The 18,451-nt window shown below is 37.4% G+C and overlaps 2 protein-coding genes across 6 annotated transcripts in view; both read right to left on the reverse strand.

Annotated features, from left to right (window-relative positions):
• The window catches only part of LOC129415004 (uncharacterized), a 95,561-nt gene that overhangs the window by 55,281 nt on the left and 21,829 nt on the right, over positions 1-18,451 (reverse strand). The window lies entirely within an intron of this gene.
• The window catches only part of LOC129414596 (uncharacterized), a 79,632-nt gene that overhangs the window by 39,347 nt on the left and 21,834 nt on the right, over positions 1-18,451 (reverse strand). For 2 of the 5 annotated variants that reach the window (XM_073867624.1, XM_073867619.1), the window contains 2 exons: positions 15,908-16,105; positions 15,570-15,638 (listed from right to left, as the gene is read on the reverse strand). In XM_073867624.1, the coding sequence (XP_073723725.1) occupies positions 15,570-15,638; positions 15,908-16,049 (211 nt within the window). In that variant the 5' untranslated portion in view covers positions 16,050-16,105. Of the gene's footprint in view, positions 1-8,713; positions 8,782-9,054; positions 10,293-15,569; positions 15,639-15,907; positions 16,106-18,451 lie in introns of those variants that run through there. The other 3 variants (XM_073867620.1, XM_073867623.1, XM_073867622.1) reach the window with 3 other exon arrangements.

Consider the following 18,451-nt stretch of genomic DNA (forward strand, 5'->3'; position numbering starts at 1 on the left):
TCGACCAACTTTCAACAAGGACACGACAAACTCATTCACAGCAACGGTACGAAGTTTAACATACAAGAGTACAATAGACTGTACTATTTGAACACTGTTAACATGGACAATGACAGTTGTAATGTTGTTATGACATTCAAACTTAGCATGAGATCCTTGGACACTGCAACTATGATGATGTCTCGAAATTGCAGGATGTTGTTGAGGGAATGAAAATTAAGGGTAAGATTTATAAATCTAAGCTAAACTGTGAAATCTGCAAACAGGGTAAATTTGTACAGTTTAGAAATAGGAAGCCTGATACACGGGCCAAAGCTGCTCTTGAACTCGTGCACACAGATCTACTTGGTCCTATTGACCCAGAAGCTAAAGATGGTTTCAAATATGCTCTAGCATTTACTGATGATTACTCGGGTGCAGTAGTTGGGTATTTTTTAAAAGCTATGATTGATACTGTGAAAGCTACTGAAAAGTTCTTATACAGGCCCTTATGGGACTATAAAGTGTGTGAGATCAGATAATGGCACAGAGTTCATGGCAAAAGAGTTTCAGTCACTATTGAGCAAGAACTGCATTCGACATGAGACCTCGGCACCCCATTCACCCCATCAAAATGGGACAGCTGAGAGGAATTGGAGAACGCTGTTTGAGATGGCAAGATGTTTGCTTCTGGAGAGCAAACTACCTCAGATGTTGTGGACCTATGCTGTAATGACTGCTGCAGTAATACGCAACGGGTGCTATAATGACAGGATAATAATTATAATAATAATAATAAACTTTATTTTTATAAAGCGCCTTTAAAAGCAGCTTCTCAAAGCGCTGTACATTAAATCACAATACAATAAAACATTCAGCAAGCAAAAATAAATAAGAAACAGTAAAAAATAACTATAAAACGATCACAAGCTCAGCAATCAAATGCAATTTTAAAAGAAGAGCTTTAAAAGATCTGAGAGTCTGTGCTTCCCTGAGTTCAAGAGCAAGAGAGTTCCAAAGTGTGGGAGCATACACAGAGAAAGCCCTTTTTGCCCTTAGATTTAAGATGTGATTGTGGAACGACTAGCAAATTACACTGTGAGGAGCGCAGGCTACGATTTGGAGAATAAGTGGTCAATAAATCAGATAAGTACTGCGGAGCTAGGCCACGCAGCGCCTTGTAGGTTAACATCATGACCCTAAAATCAACAGTGCAGAGATTTCAGAACCGGTGTAATATGTTCAAATTTCCTAGTTCCAGTCAGGATCCGGGCAGCAGAATTCTGGACATATTGCAATTTACTAATCGTAGCTTTAGAAACTCCAGCTAAAACTGCATTGCAATAGTCCAGACGTGAAATCACAAAATAATTAATTAACCTTTCAGCGACCGATATGCTTAACATTGGGTGTATTCTAGCTATATTTCTGAGATGGAAAAGGGACGCCTTCACAATACTCTGGACAGAAGAATCAAAAGTGAGGCTGGTGTCAAAAAATACACCAAGGTTCCTGATTTTACTTTGAGACTCTAAAACAGTGCCATCAACAGACAATGTCAGAGTAGTCGCTTTGCAAACTCGATGCCGAGACCCTATAAGCATAACCTCCGTTTTTCCACCATTCAAGCACAGAAAGTTATTATTCATCCATAGTTTAATCTCAGAAATACAGCCAGCAAGGTAACAAGAATCAATATCTTCTCCAGGTTTAGAATGGATATAAATTTAGGTATCGTCAGCATAGAAATGATAATTAAGACCAAGCGATCACAGAAGATGCCCAAATGGATATAAATAAATATTAAAAAGTAAAGGACCCAAAACAGATCTCTGAGGGACACCAGTAACCGGACAAGAAACAGAGCTAAAGCCACCCATCGATACAAATTGGGAACGGTAAGTAAAATACGATTTAAACCATTCCAAAACTGTCCCAGACTCCCCAAATGTAGTTTCTAGTCGAGCTAGTAAAAGGCCGTAATCCACAGTGTCAAAGGCTGCTTTAAGATCCAGAAGAATTAAAAGTGAGAGCTCCAGAATCTGCAGCCATCAGCAAGTCATTGGTAACTTTGACCAAGGCCGTTTCAGTGCTGTGACATTTGCGAAAACCTGACTGAAGGGGTTAAAACAGATTATTAGTTATTAATAATGATTACTGAGTTGGGAAGCAACAACACGCTCACACTTTTGCCAAGCAAGGAAGATTAGAAATGGGGAAAAAATTCTTAAAATCATCCATAGGAACATTGTCTTTCTTTGGCACCGGCATAACAGCAGCAGTCTTTAGTACTGCTGGTACGACTCCAGTTTCCAGTGATTCATTTATGATACACAGAGAAGCATGCTTTAAATAAATCTGTAGGAATTGGATCCAGCAAACAGGTGGATGATTTTGTGTTTGATACCTCCCTTGTGAGAGCCTCAGAATCAAGTAGTGAGAAATGAGTTAAAGGAACACTAGTGAACCCAGATGTGTAAAGAAATGAAGTAGCACAGTCAGCGTTAGCTTCAATTTCTTTGCGGGTATTAGCAACCTTTGAGTTAAAAAAAATGTAAGAAAAAATCACAGAGCTGCTGGGAGCCAGGCAAATGAGTTACAGAATTAACTTGAAGCCCCTTGTTTATGGTTTGGAACAGATGCCTGGGATTATTTTGATTATTTACAATAGTCTGAGAGTAATACGATGATCATTCAGCCCCCACTTCCAAGAGAGTTTGATAGCCCCCCAAATGGACCTTATATTCTTGATAATAGACACTCTGACCAGTAAGGCGCCATTTACGTTCCATTTGCCGACAAGCAGACTTTTTTGAGCGCAGATTGTCGTTATACCACGGAGCGGAATGGGCATGTGACCTTGCGTGACCTTCGAGGAGCAAAAATGTCAAGATTAGCAGCTAAAGTTGAGTTAAGCTGCAAAACTTTTTCCTCCAATGGTAGTTGATGAAGATCACTTAGGGTGGATACCACAGAGATGGAGAAAGCTGCCTGATCGATAGACTTCCACTTCCGAAAAGATACTGTTCGGGTGGAAGGCTCATTTGAGTGATATAATTCAAGGTTAAAACAGACAGCTGAATGATCAGACAAGCCAATGTCAATAGATAAAAACTGTGATACAAAAGAGCCATTAGCTATCACAAGATCCAGCGTGTGACCCTTATTATGGGTTGGGCCAGCAACAAACTGCATGAAATTAAAACAGTCAATTAGTGACACAAACTCCTTAGCATCGACTGAATCACTCCGGTCAACATGGATATTAAAGTCTCCCACAATTAAAACTCTGTCAAACTTTAAAGCCAGCATTCACAAAAAGTCTGCAAACTCAGAAAAAAAGTAGCATGTGTCCTAGTCTTAGGCGGTCTGTAGAGTGTAGCAATGATGGTGGATACAGGGGCAGAAATACTAATAACCAGACATTCATGAATACTGATGATGAATACTGGGGAACAGTCACAGTGCTTGTACAAAATTTTAAGTTGTAAACAACAATGATGCCTCCACCTCTACCAGATAATCTTGGAAGATCTAATACTCCAAAACCCGCAGGAGTGATCTGATTAAACAGGAACCCATTGTTTCCCTTATGCCAAGCAACAAGTCCAGATTTTTGTCTGTAATGAAATCCGATAAGAGCAATGCTTTATTGTTCACAGAGCGCGCATTAAATAAAGCAGCGTAGGCCTGACATTGTAACGACGCCGTCAGAGGTTTAACATCCATGCACGGAACCGATATCAAATTACTAAAAACCACACCAGTATGGGACAGTTTGTTGGTCTTACGTCGGCAAATGGGGGCAAAGATGTTAGGAGAGGATGTAACAGCAAAGCTGCACCTCACGCCCCAATGGATATATCGCTTGGGACGTAACAGACCAATATCTCGACAGAGATTATAAGAGTCTTTAGCTAGAGAATAACAGTTATGTTTTAAAGCCAAAAGCGTACGTGTAGTGTACCTTAGCGGCATGATCGATGAATGCCTGTTCACGAGTCAAGGCGTATGGAGCTCCGTAACACACCAACCACAGTGTCGAACAATCCACACACTCAGCCAGCAGACGCAATGAACCGAAGTTTACACGCTGCAGACTAGTCCAGGTGACCCTCCGTAGCGCATTCTCCCCTGCAATCCACACACAGCCAGGTTGCAGCTCAACCAGAGTTAAACACTGCACGTTTTCCAAGCAAATCTCCGTAGCACACTACGAGCTCGAACTCTTAAAATCCTCACAGACAGTTGAATCAACGCGGTAATCCAGGGCCCACTACAGTATAGTCTAAAAGGAACTTAAAATAAAAAGATATAAAAAAATAAAACAGTAACAGGAGCGGCAGCAAAGCGCGCCAGCGTACCCTGAGACCAGAAGTCAAGTGTTGAGACGTTGATTTAGACGCTCGCATTTGCCAGATACTCCCTATAGGATACAGCAAACCCCATACCATGCTCTAACTGGAAGAAAACCTGATCTTTCAAAAATGAAGGTGTTTGGTTCAGTATGTTATGCGTACATGCAAGACAAAAAGAAACTGGATGCACGATGTGAAAAAGGAGTCTTTGTAGGGTATGATAAAAACAGCCCTGCATATCCCGTCTATTATCCAGAAACAGGAATTTTAAGTTTAAAGTTTAAATGTTAATTCTTCTCTAATATATTGGTATCATTCCTTCTTAACAAACAGGACGCAACAAGTAAAAATTAACTCTGTGTTATCTGATGTTGCAGTAAGTAGTACTGGAGCTCCACAAGGTTGTATAAGTTCTTCTTTTCTATCTCCTTTCTGTCTCCTTTCCTAGGAATTGATTTTCATCAAAATGAAGGAGTCATTAAAGTGAATCAGAAGAAGTACATTTTAAAGATACTAGAGAGATTGTAAACCCAGATTAACACCATGTGAGCACAAGCTTAACTACAACAATGATGGTGATCCTGTTGATTCTAAAAAGTACCGTGAGGCAGTTGGTAGTTTGATCTATCTAATGACATGTACAAGACCTGATTTAAGCTGGATTGTTAGCAAACAGTCTCAGTATCTGTCGGATCCAAAGGAACAACACTAGTCTTCTGTTAAGCATGTGATTAGGTACTTAAAAAGTACAATTGATCATGAACTATGTTACAGGAAAAGTGAAGAAGGACTTAAACTTGTAGCATATAGTGATGCTGATTGGGCATCAGATCTAAATGACAGGAGGAGTACCACAGGATACTGTTTTAGTCTTACGCCAAATGGTCCTTTGATTTCCTGGAAGTCAAAGAAACAGTCGACAGTTGCTTTATCAACATGTGAAGCAGAGTATATGGCTCTGGCTGCAACAACACAGGAAAGCATGTATCTTGTACAGTTGTTGAATGACTTGTAACATGTTGATATAAGATACTATTTCATCCGATCAGTGACGGCAAAGTGACAATTGAGTATTGCCCCACAGGAGAAATGGTGGCTGAGGTTCTGACTAAACCAGTGACGAAATTTAAATTAGAAAAGTTCAAGAGTTTTATGTTTGGCATGTAAATGCAACGAAAGAGAAAGACAAGTTTGTTCATGTGTTACTGATATATTGTTGTTATGATATACAGTATTGTACATTATGAGCGCAAGTGGGGGTGTTAACGTTTATAAAAAATGTGCCCTCATAGTGTTCATGTCACGTGTATGTAACCTGTCTTCCATATAAGGAAATTTGCAAATAAATGTGGTTCTGTAAGGGTTGCGTAAGTATTTCTTAATAATAATTAAGGGCACACCAGCATGGGGCAGTTGCTTCAACCATTTCCTCTGGTTACACAGATAGACTAATTATTTGACCCTAACTAAGTTGTGTATAATTGTGATTACTATACGAGGGCTATATAAGTCAGGACCTCTGGTGTGGTTGAGTTTATGTTTCAGAACCACACAACGGCCGGTGTGGGCTGATATAACATTGGTAATCGAATGAACAAGTTCAGTGTAAATATGAGTAAATGGAATGATCAAACGTTTATCCAAATTCTATAATTACATCAATTTGATTCAGAATTATGTACAGCATTGTTTATATCTTTTGGAGTCAGATATTAGGTTGCATAATTTTAAAATGTCATCTGTAAGCACCAGAAAAGACCAAACGCGCAACGATCCTTCTGCCATGATGTTTGGTTTCCCCCATTGGGCCAAACGGATGGATACATGTTTTATTTTTCCTCTTACAGTTGTAGTTGTTGTGGTAATACCATTACCATCTTCAGTTGTTAAAAACCAGTTTGCCTTTATTTCATATGTGTGATAATATTGATGTTTTACTGAAACAGCTAGTTTAGTTTTATATCAGCATTATGGCAATTGGTGTTTCTTTTAGCTGATCACATGTTTTCATCTGACCTTTTAAACATAACCTTGTTCATACTGTTTAAAAGTAAATAAATGTGGACAACAATACATTTTACAGTGTAAATATTTAATGTCTCACATTACTGGAGGTTAAGGCCATAAAATTGCTGTTCTTACAGTATGAAATGTACAGTAAATGCATTTACAACAAGCTAAATTGCACTAGTGCATTGTTTCTCAACTTTGGTCCTCGGCTCGAGCCCCCCTCTCAGAATATTTGAAATGTCTCCCTAATTAATATCAGGTGTTTATATAAGAAGACATCTAAAACAATCTGGGAGGGAGCCCGAGGACTGGAGTTGAGAAACACTGCACTACAGTTATTAATACAGTGTTTTACTGTTATTTTGCAGTATTTGACTATTTGATGTAAGTTACTATAATTTCAGCAAGCATTTTTTACAGTATCACTCCTTCCTTAGTGAATTTTCATGTGGTCCTTAGGATTTTCTTTTTGTTTAAAAATGCTTTTCACACTAAGGACAATGTTTAAGCACGCTCTCCAGTGTGAAGTCTCATGTGGCGTTTAAGATTTGATTTCTGTATGTAACTCTTTCCACACTGAAGACATGAGTATGGACGCTCTCCAGTGTGAAGTCTCATGTGGCGTTTAAGATTTGATTTCTGTATGTAACTCTTTCCACACTGATGACATATGTATGGACGCTCTCCAGTGTGAATTCTCATATGACTTTCAAGTGTCGATTTCTGTTTGAAACCCTTTTCACAATGAGGACATGAATATGGACGCTCTCCAGAGTGAACTCTCATGTGCACAATAAGCTCTGATTTCTGTATGAAACTCTTTCCACACTGAAGACATGAGTGTTGACGATCCCCAGTATGAATTGTCATGTGCCCGTCAAGAATTACTTTGTCTGTAAAACTCTTTCCACACTGAAGACATGTGTATGGACGCTCTCCAGTGTGAACTGTCATGTGCCTGTTAAGATTGGCTTTGCATATGAAACTCTTTCCACACTCAAGACATGTGAATGGACGCTCTCCAGTGTGAACTCTCATGTGCACAATAAGCTGTGATTTGCCTATAAAACTCTTTCCACACTGAAGACATGAGTGTTGACGATCCCCAGTATGAATTTTCATGTGCCCGTCAAGAATTACTTTGTCTGTAAAACTCTTTCCACACTGGAGACACGTGTATGGACGCTCTCCAGTGTGAACTCTCATGTGCCTGTTAAGATTGACTTTGTCTATGAAACTCTTTCCACACTCAAGACATGTATGATGCTCTGCAGTGTGAATTCTCATGTGCTTGTTAAGATTGAATTTGTATATGAAACTCTTTCCACACTCTAGACATGTGTATGGACGTTCTCCAATGTGAACTCTCATGTGCACATTAAGTTTCGATTTCAGTTTAAAACTCTTTTTACAATGAGGACATGCATACGGATGCTCCTCAGTGTGAACTGTCATGTGCAGATTAAGCCCTGATTTCTGTGTGAAACTCTTTCCACACTCAAGACATGTGAATGGACGCTCTCCAGTGTGAATTCTCATGTGCTTGTTAAGACTGGATTTGTGTATGAAACTTTTTCCACACTCTAGACATGTGTATGGATGCTCTCCAGTGTGAATTCTCACATGACTTTCAAGTATCAATTTCTGATTAAAACCCTTTTCACAATGAGGACATGTATATGGATACTGTCCAGTGTGAACTCTCATGTGCCTGTTAAGACTTACTTTTTCTATGAAACTCTTTCCACACTCAAGACATGAGTATGGATGCTCTCCAGTGTGAATTCTCGTGTGCCTTTCAAGTTTTTGTTTCTGTTTGAAACTCTTTCCACATTGAAGACATGGGTATGGACGCTCTCCAGTGTGAACTCTCATGTGCACATCAAGATTTGATTTCCGTGCGAAACTCTTTCCACATTGAAGACATTTGTATGGGCGATCTCCAGTCGGAATTCTCACATGTTCCTCAGAATGTCTTTTAAGTGTAAAACTGTTCTCACAGTGAGGTGAGGATTTGCCCGCTTCTGTACTTTGCTTTCTATTTAGAGAGAAAGTATTTTCCATCTGCAAGCTACTGGATGTTTCTCTCATTTTGAAATGATGAGGTGTCTGAGAGTAGTTTTTTTTCTCAACTTCATTCAGTTCATCACTTTCAACTTTCAAATCCATTAAGTCTAAAATGAAACAAAAGAATTTGGTGTTTTTTCTGTCATTCTCATGTTAATATCATTAACCTTCAGAAAAATGCTATACCTCTAAAAGTTAGATATGATTTTTTACTATGATTCAAATCCGATGAACCGGCTGAAATTTTACCTTGATGTTTCTCACCAATTATAAATGCAGAAACACAAATAGACACTAACCTTTGTGTTCCTCTGTGTCTTCTTGTTTAATTCGGCATATGTCTGGATCACTCATGTCTCAGTCTTCTCTTTAATCAAAACATAAATTTATACATTTTAACATTAACAACTTTAAGAAAATTTATTAAAACTGAAAAAATATTAAGTGCTCCAATATACAGAACAAATAATTATGATGTCAACAATTGTGTGTAGATTCAATATTATTTACATCAAATAAAGGAAAATGTTATTAAAATGTATATAATATTATTCAAGATAATTCAACTTGAGAGAAATGCAATTTCCAGTGAGAGGAAGAATATAGAAAAATAAAAAATCAGCTTTATCAAGTTTATTACCTCGACTCTTCCAACAATCAATGTCAGTGTTGGAAACTGTTTCCAGTGAAGACCAGGAGTCTTGTATTGTCTTCAGTAGTAGTCTTTATTGTAGATAGTGAAGTCTTTAAATCCGAGAGACTGCTACTGGCGCTGCATTCATCAAGTCTAACTGATGCTGGAACTACATTGCATTTATACACATTTTAAGGGGCGGTCCTATAAAATGGAAACAAAGCACTTAACTTTAAACAAAACATTGAAAGCCACTCCTGATCCTGGAATTTCACCAATCCATAATCTCATTAACATAAGTGTCCCATCCAGACCATTTCATTATCATAGAAATGGTTCACGCCTTGACATTTATCTGTGACTTAAACCCTTGGCTAAATCATAAGCAAATGGCCACAAACTCACAGCATTGGATGGGCCATCAAGGGCCATTACATTCTGCTTTGTTTTTTTCTCTTATTCTTAATGACCCAATCCAAATGTATATCTTTTAGCATTTAATATAAAGATAGGGGAGAAAAGGAGAATCAGATGATGTTAAATTGACTCTTTTTTTATCCTTTCCTACACCAGTCACTGTTAAAGCATGTAAGTGTAGTTTCAAGCTCTGTCCATTCAACATAATCAACTGCGTGAGATAAAACATCTTCAGTTGATTGTTTGCTGCTGTGCTTTGATACTCTGAGTTCACTTTAGCTATTGGATTTTGTCACTTTTTCATAAACTACATCATTTTAGGCAAATTCAAGAAATGGCCAACATAAGAAAACTGTGCATCATCTCATCCAGAATCACCCAAAAAATCCAAACAAATCAGTTTCATGATTTTAAGCAAATGTTTTCCAAAGTTATAAGCAAAAAATAACAATTCTGTCATATCTTCAGATGGGGAGCCCTGTTTCAAAACTGCTTGGGCACCCTTAGATTCTGATGCTTATATACACTGTAAAAAGTGAAACATTGGATTACTTAATAAAATTGAAGTAACTATTCACAATAAAGATTTTATTGACCTAATGTTCAGAAACTATTCAGTTCAAACTAATTTTTTTTGCATTTCATTAAAAATCTTTTCTGAATTTGGTGTAAATCAATATTTTGAAATGGCTTAAAAAATGTTTTTAACATACTTGATCTAAATTGAGTTTTCTTCAATCTAAAATATGTATTCATTACAAGTAATATGAAAGGCTTCATAATTGGCAAAAGCAATTTTGGCAGAGCACCCGGGTAACGATAAGCCTAGCTAACAATCGTCCTGCTAAGTTAGCTAACATTAGTCATTTTGATAGAGGCAGCCTCCCGACCCGACCCCCCCACCACCTCAAAAAAAAAAACTCTCCGGTTCTACGCGATTCACGTGAATGACCTAATTGACCAAGAAAACGGCGATTGTCGCCGAAAAGCAACAAGTTTGCAGGTCTGATTAACAAATAAAACAGTAACAGGAGCGGCAGCAAAGCGCACCAGCGTACCCTGAGACCGGAAGTCAAGTGTTGAGATGTTGATTGAGACGCTCGCGTTTGCCAGATACTCCCTATAGGATACAGCAAACCCCATACCATGCTCTAACTGGAAGAAAACCTGATCTTTCAAAAATGAAGGTGTTTGGTTCAGGATGTTATGCGTACATGCAAGACAAAAAGAAACTTGATGCACGATGTGAAAAATGAGTCTTTGTAGAGTATAATAAAAACAGCCCTGCATATCCCGTCTATTATCCAGAAACCGGAAAAGTCCTCAAACACAGGCTTGTGAAATTTGTGACAAAGAGTGTTACCGGACACCAAACACAGACTGATATTTCAATATCAGATGAGAATTTCCATAGGGAAAGATATGTTTCCTTCCAGCCAAAGGAGAAGGTGACTGAGTACACCCCAAAAGAAACTGAACCTCAAGTTGAGACCAAAGATCAAGGTAATGAGACGGAGAGAAGTGAAAACACACGTTACCCTAAGAGAAATAGGAGAGCTCCTCAGTATCTAATGGATTATGTTTCTGATGCTGAATGTGATGATCAGATTCTGACCAATGTTGACTATTGTTACAGAATGTGTGATTTGCCACAAACGTTCAAAGAAGCAGTGAGCTCAAGTTAGTCACAAATGTGGGCTGAGGCCATGAAAGGGGAAATTTACTCCCTAAAAGAGAACGACACATTTACTCTTACTCCACTTCCAGAAGGTAAACATGCAGTGGGGGGTAGATGGGTATATTCCATCAAAAGTAATGCAGATGAGACTGAGACATACAAAGCCAGGTATGTAGCTAAAGGCTACAGTCAAGTGATGTGTGTAGATTACAAGGAGACTTTTCCCCAACAGCAAATATCACTTCGGTACGAGCTTTGATGCAAATGGCGGCACAATACGATCTAGACCTCCACCAGATGGATGTAAAGAATGCATATTTGCATGCGCCAATTGATTTCGAGATCTATTTGGAACAGCCAGAAGGATTTGAGATTGAGTCAGACATAGGTGAAAAACTAGTCTGTAAATTGAACAGGTCATTGTATGGTTTAAAACAGTCCAGAAGGAACTGGAACAAAATGCTACATGATTGTCTGATTGAGAATGACTTTGTGCAGAATTCAGCTGATCACTGCGTGTACAGTAAACAAAATGATAAAGAGAGAGTGATTGTAATAATCTGGGTTGATAATCTGATTGTGGCTGCAAGTAACAATGATTTACTGAATTGGGTGAAAAAGATGCTGACAGCAAAATTTAAAATGAAAGGTCTGGGAAAACTCAAACATTTCCTAGCAATTGATTTTAATCAAAATGAAGGAGTCATTAAAGTGAATCAGAAGTAGTACATTTTAAAGATACTAGAGAGATTGTAAACCCAGATTAACACCATGTGAGTACAAGCTTGACTACAACAATGATGGTGATCCTGTTGATTCTAAAAGGTACCGTGAGGCAGTTGGTAGTTTGATCTATCTAATGACATGTACAAGACCTGATTTAAGCTGGATTGTTAGCAAACAGTCTCAGTATCTGTCGGATCCAAAGGAACAACACTGGTCTTCTGTTAAGCATGTGATGAGGTACTTAAAAAGTACATTTGATCATGAACTATGTTACAGGAATAGTGAAGAAGGACTTAAACTTGTAGCATATAGTGATGCTGATTGTGCATCAGATATATATGACAGGTGGAGTACCAAAGGATACTGTTTTAGTCTTACTCCAAATGTTCCTTTGATTTCCTGGAAGTCAAAGAAACAGTCAACAGTTGCTTTATCAACATGTGAAGCAGAGTATATGGCTCTGGCTGCAACCACACAGGAAAGCATGTATCTTCTACAGTTGTTGAATGACTTGGAAAATGACTGCATATATGAGCCAGTACACATTTTTGAGGATAACCAAGGTGCAAGTGCTCTGTCAGAGAACCCTGATGTTGTCAAAGATGTAAACATGTTGATATAAGATATAATTTCATCCGATCAGCAATCAGTGACGGCAAAGTGACAATTGAGTATTGCCCCACAGGAGAAATGGTGGCTGATGTTCTGACTAAACCAGTGACGAAATTTAAATTAGAAAAGTTCAAGAGTTTTATGTTTGGCATGTAAATGCAACGCAAGAGAAAGACAAGTTTGTTCATGTGTTACTGATATATTGTTGTTATGATATACAGTATTGTACATTATGAGAGCAAGTGGGGGTGTTAACGTTTATAAAAATGTGCCCTCATTGTGTTCATGTCACGTGTATGTAACCTGTCTTCCATATAAGGAAATATGCAAATATATGTGGTTCCGTAAGGGTTGCGTAAGTATTTCTTAATAATAATTAAGGGCACACCAGCATGGGGCAGTTGCTTCAACCATTTCCTCTGGTTACACGAATAGACTAATTATTTGACCCTAACTAAGTTGTGTATAATTGTGATTACTATACGAGGGCTATATAAGTCAGGACCTCTGGTGTGGTTGAGTTTATGTTTCAGAACCGCACAACGGCCGGTGTGGCTGATATAACATTGGTAATCGAATGAACAAGTTCAGTGTAAATATGAGTAAATGGAATGATCAAACGTTTATCCAAATTCTATAATTACATCAATTTGATTCAGAATTATGTACAGCATTGTTTATATCTTTTGGAGTCAGATATTAGGTTGCATAATTTTAAAATGTCATCTGTAAGCACCAGAAAAGACCAAACGCGCAACGATCCTTCTGCCATGATGTTTGGTTTCCCCCATTGGGCCAAACAGATGGATACATGTTTTATTTTTCCTCTTACAGTTGTAGTTGTTGTGGTAATACCATTACCATCTTCAGTTGTTAAAAACCAGTTTGCCTTTATTTCATATGTGTGATGATATTGATGTTTTATTGAAACGGCTAGTTTAGTTTTATATCAGCATTATGGCAATTATTGTTTCCTTTAGCTGATCACATGTTTTCATCTGACCTTTTAAACATAACCTTGTTCACACTGCTTAAAAGCAAACAAATGTGGACAACAATACATTTTACAGTGTAAATATTTAATGTCTCACACCACTGGAGGTCAAGACCATAACATTTCTGCTCCCACAGCATGAAATGCACAGTAAATGCACCCACAACAAGCTAAATTGCACTAGTGCATTGTTTCTCAACTCCGGTCCTCGGCTCGAGCCCCCCTCTCAGAATATCTGAAATGTCTCCCTAATTAATATCAGGTGTTTTATATAAGAAGACATCTAAAACAATCTGGGAGGGAGCCCGAGGACTGGAGTTGAGAAACATTGCACTAGAGATATTAATACAGTGTTTTACTGTTAATTTGCAGTATTTGACTATTTGGTGTAAGTTACTATAATTTCAGCAAGCATTTTTTACAGTATCACTCCTTCCTTAGTGAATTTTCATGTGGTCCTTAGGATTTTCTTTTTGTTTAAAAATGCTTTTCACACTAAGGACAATGTTTAAGGACGTTCTTTAGTGTGATTTCTCATGTGAATCCTAAGACTAGCACTCCATGAGAAACTCTTGCCACACTGAAGACATGTGTATGGACGCTCTCTAATGTGAACTCTCATGTGCCTATTAAGTTTCGATTTCAGTTTAAAACTCTTTTTACAATGAGGACATGCATACGGATGCTCCTCAGTGTGAACTGTCATGTGCAGATTAAGCCCTGATTTCTGTGTGAAACTCTTTCCACACTCAAGACATGTGAATGGACGCTCTCCAGTGTGAATTCTCATGTGGTTGTTAATACTGGATTTGTGTATGAAACTTTTTCCACACTCTAGACATGTGTATGGATGCTCTCTAGTGTGAATTCTCACATGACTTTCAAGTATCAATTTATGATTAAAACCCTTTTCACAATGAGGACATGTATATGGATACTGTCCAGTGTGAACTCTCATGTGCCTGTTAAGATCATCTTTTTCTATGAAACTCTTACCACACTGAAGACATGAGTATGGACGCTCTCCAGTGTGAATTTTCGTGTGCCTTTCAAGTTTTTGTTTCTGTTTGAAACTCTTTCCACATTGAAGGCATGGATATGGACGCTCTCCAGTGTGAACACTCATGTGCACATCAAGATTTGATTTCCGTGTGAAACTCTTTCCACACTGCAGACATGTGTATGGATGATCTCCAGTGTGAACTGTCATGTGCCTGTTAAGATTGGCTTTGTATATGAAACTCTTTCCACACTGCAGACATGTGTATGGATGATCTCCAGTGTGAACTGTCATGTGCCTGTTAAGATTGGCTTCGTATATGAAACTCTTTCCACACTCAAGACATGTGAATGGACGCTCTCCGGTGTGAACTCTCATGTGGAGGTCAAGATCTGATTTCAGTATGAAACTCTTTCCACACTGAAGACATGGGTATGGACGCTCTCCGGTGTGAACTCTCACATGTTGTTTAAGTATCGATTTCAGTTTAAAACACTTTTTACAATGAGGACATTCATACGGATGCTCTCCAGTGTGAACTGGCATGTGCAGATTAAGCCCTGATTTCTGTGTGAATCTCTTGCCACACTCAATACATGAGTATGGACGCTCTCCAGTGTGAATTCTCATGTGCACATTAAGATTTGATTTCTGTGTGAAACACTTTCCACATTGAAGACATGTGTATGGGCGATCTCCAGTCTGAAATCTCACGTGTTCCTCAGAATGTCTTTTAAGTGTAAAACTGTTCTCACAGTGAGGTGAGGATTTGCCCGCTTCTGTACTTTGCTTTCTTTTTAGAAATAAAGTATTTTCCATCTGCAAGCTACTGGATGTTTCTCTCATTTTGAAATGATGAGGTGTCTGATAGTGTTTCTCCTCAACTTCATTCAGTTCATCACTTTCAACTTTCAGGTCCAATAAGTCTAAAATTAAACAAAAGAATTAGATTTTTTTTCTGTCATTCTCATGTTAATATCATAAACCTTCAGGAAAATGCTATACCTCTATAAGTTAGATATGATTTTTTACTATGATTCAAATCTTGATGTTTCTCACCAATTATAAATGCAGAAACACAAATAGAGACTAACCTTTGTGTTCCTCTGTGTCTTCTTGTTTAATTCGGCATAGGTCTGGATCACTCATGTCTTCAGGCTTCTCTTTAATCAAAACATAAATTTATACATTTTAACATTAACAACTTTAAGAAAATGTATTAAAACTGAAAAATACTAAGTGCTCCAATATACAGCAAATTATTATGATGTCAACAATATTATTTAGATCCAATATTATTTACATTGAATAAAGGAAAATGTTATTAAATTGTATATAATATTATTCAAGATAATTCAATTCGAGAGAAATGCAATTTCCAGTAAGGGAGAAAATATAGAAAAATAAAAATCTGCTTTATCAAGTCTATTACCTCGACTCTTCCAACAATCAATGTCAGTGTTGGAAACTGTTTCCAGTGAGACCAGGAGTCTTGTATTGTCTTCAGTAGTAGTCTTTATTGTAGATAGTGAAGTCTTTAAATCAGATCGTACTGCTACTGGTGCTGCAGTCATCAAGTCTAACTGATGCTGGAACTACATTGCATTTATACACATTTTAAGGGGCGGTCCTATAAAATGGAAACAAAGCACTTAACTTTAAACAAAACATTGAAAGCCACTCCTAATCCTGGAATTTCACCAATCCATAATCTCATTATCATAAGTGTCCCATCCAGACCACTTCATTATCATAGAAATGGTTCACGCTTTGACATTTATCTGTGACTTAAACCCTTGGCTGAATCATAAGCAAATGGCCACAAACTCACAGCATTGGATGGGCCATCAAGGGCCATTACATTCTGCTTTGGGTCATTAAGAATAAGAGAAAAAACAATCTAAATGTATATCTTTTAGCATTTAATATAAAGATAGGGGAGAAAAGGAGAATCAAATGATGTTAAATTGACTCTTATTTTATCCTTTCCTACACCAGTCACTGTTAAAGCATGTAAGTGTACAACCCCAATCAGAAAAAGTTGGGACACAGTAGAAATTGTGAGTAAAAAAGTAATGGAATAATTTACAAATCTCATAAACTTAAATTTTATTCACAATAGAATATAGATAACATATCAAATGTTGAAAGTGATACATTTTGAAATGTCATGCCAAATATTGGCTCATTTTGGATTTCATGAGAGCTACATTGCAAAAAAAGTTGGGACAGGTATAAGAGGCCAGAAAAGTTAAATGTACATATAAGGAACAGCTGGAGGAGGACCAATGTTTAGGAATAGGAATAAAGGCTGAACGATTAGACCTAAAATCAAAACCTCGGTTAATTTAACATTTGACATCGGTTACGATTAATGAGCGATTATTATAATTTTTTGCCTCATAGTTCGCTGGCAAGGTTTGTAAAATTTAAATATGCTCAGATATTAAAGGTGAGATATATTTTTCTATTGAAAGGGCATTTGTTGTTACCTTTGTGATTTTAAAAGAATTAAGTGAAGAGGAAAGTATTTTGTGTGAAGGTTATTTATTTAACTTTCTGACTTCAACTGAAATCAAAGCACACATTGCTTGAAATGAAAACAGTCACATTTTAGTTTACTGTATACTGCAAGTTTCCTGAAGGAAAAGTAGAAAATAACGAACAAACAATTTTTAAGTCTAGTACTTCAGGGCTCCAGGCTAACTTTTTTGTCATTAGGAGAACTGTACCCCCTGACTGAAAATGTAAGGAGCACAAGCAGAAAATTTAGAGCACAACTTAAATCAGCCTGCAATGCAATTATTTACATTTCCCCCCAAAATAACTGCATTACTGAAAAATACTAAATTTGAAATTTCAAACTTGACCATATGCAGTTGCTGCACATGTTATTATGCACAACTGATGAAACTTAAGAATAGGAACTTATGAACCAAAGAATTATACAACCCACATGACTAATTCTAGCCATAAGATACACTGAAAAAAATGATTATGGCCCCAATTAAATGAAGCATAATTCAATTTAGCTAGTTTTAATTATTTTATTTAAGTTTTTGATTTTAATTAGTATATATTAATAGGTTTTAAGCGAATTATATGTGCTTTAAATCCAAGTCATTATAATTTATTAAATTCAGTTAAAAAAAAAGTTTGGTTCTTTGCGCATGCGCACAAATGCACATTTTCCCTGGTGCTAAAAGGAGTTTCCAGTCAGGTTTATGGTGACGGTGGGAAAGGAAGACGGGATATTTCAGCCCCGGATGTAGCACCCCTAATGGAGCTGAATGGAGATGCATACAAAAAAGTCACTACCGCAAGCATAAAATAGTAGAAAAATACATTATACTTTATTTAACAAAGCATTAAAATAATTTGGGTCATCCACCCGGACCGGAAACAGCCCACAAGGGTAGCCACCGTCAATGGGTATACATCAACGGGCAAGGAATAATAAAGATTACCACCGGGAGGAGTAATTACACTGCAAACTTCAAACACAGCAACCTTAACCAAATAATGCCACCATAAATCATTAGTGATACCCACTCAAATCAAATCAATATACCACACCATGAGGCACAAAATACATTATGGCTCTTATAATCCCTGCCACGGACTACCCAAATAAAAATGGTGGGAAGCCACCCGAGAGGTATAACCAAAGGGTATAAGGGGAAAACCCAGAAAAATACACTTATAAAAAAGGAAAAAAAAGAAAATAATAAAATCCCCTAGCCAGCAATCAAACCCAAATAACTCAACCTCAATAATTCAAAAGAAAACAAAACACAAGCTGGCTAGGGAATTAACAAACATTCATAACTGGGAGCAGTCAGTTTATAAATCAAGTAAATAACAAAAAAACTAAAGAGAACAGCGACTAGTCACTATCATCCAACAACCTATAACAAAATAGATAATTTCATGAGTGCTAGTCACATTCAAATAAACAAAACTAAAAAAATAAACA

This window comes from Misgurnus anguillicaudatus, chromosome 5 (assembly GCF_027580225.2).
Source record: "Misgurnus anguillicaudatus chromosome 5, ASM2758022v2, whole genome shotgun sequence".
Lineage (NCBI taxonomy): Eukaryota > Metazoa > Chordata > Actinopteri > Cypriniformes > Cobitidae > Misgurnus > Misgurnus anguillicaudatus.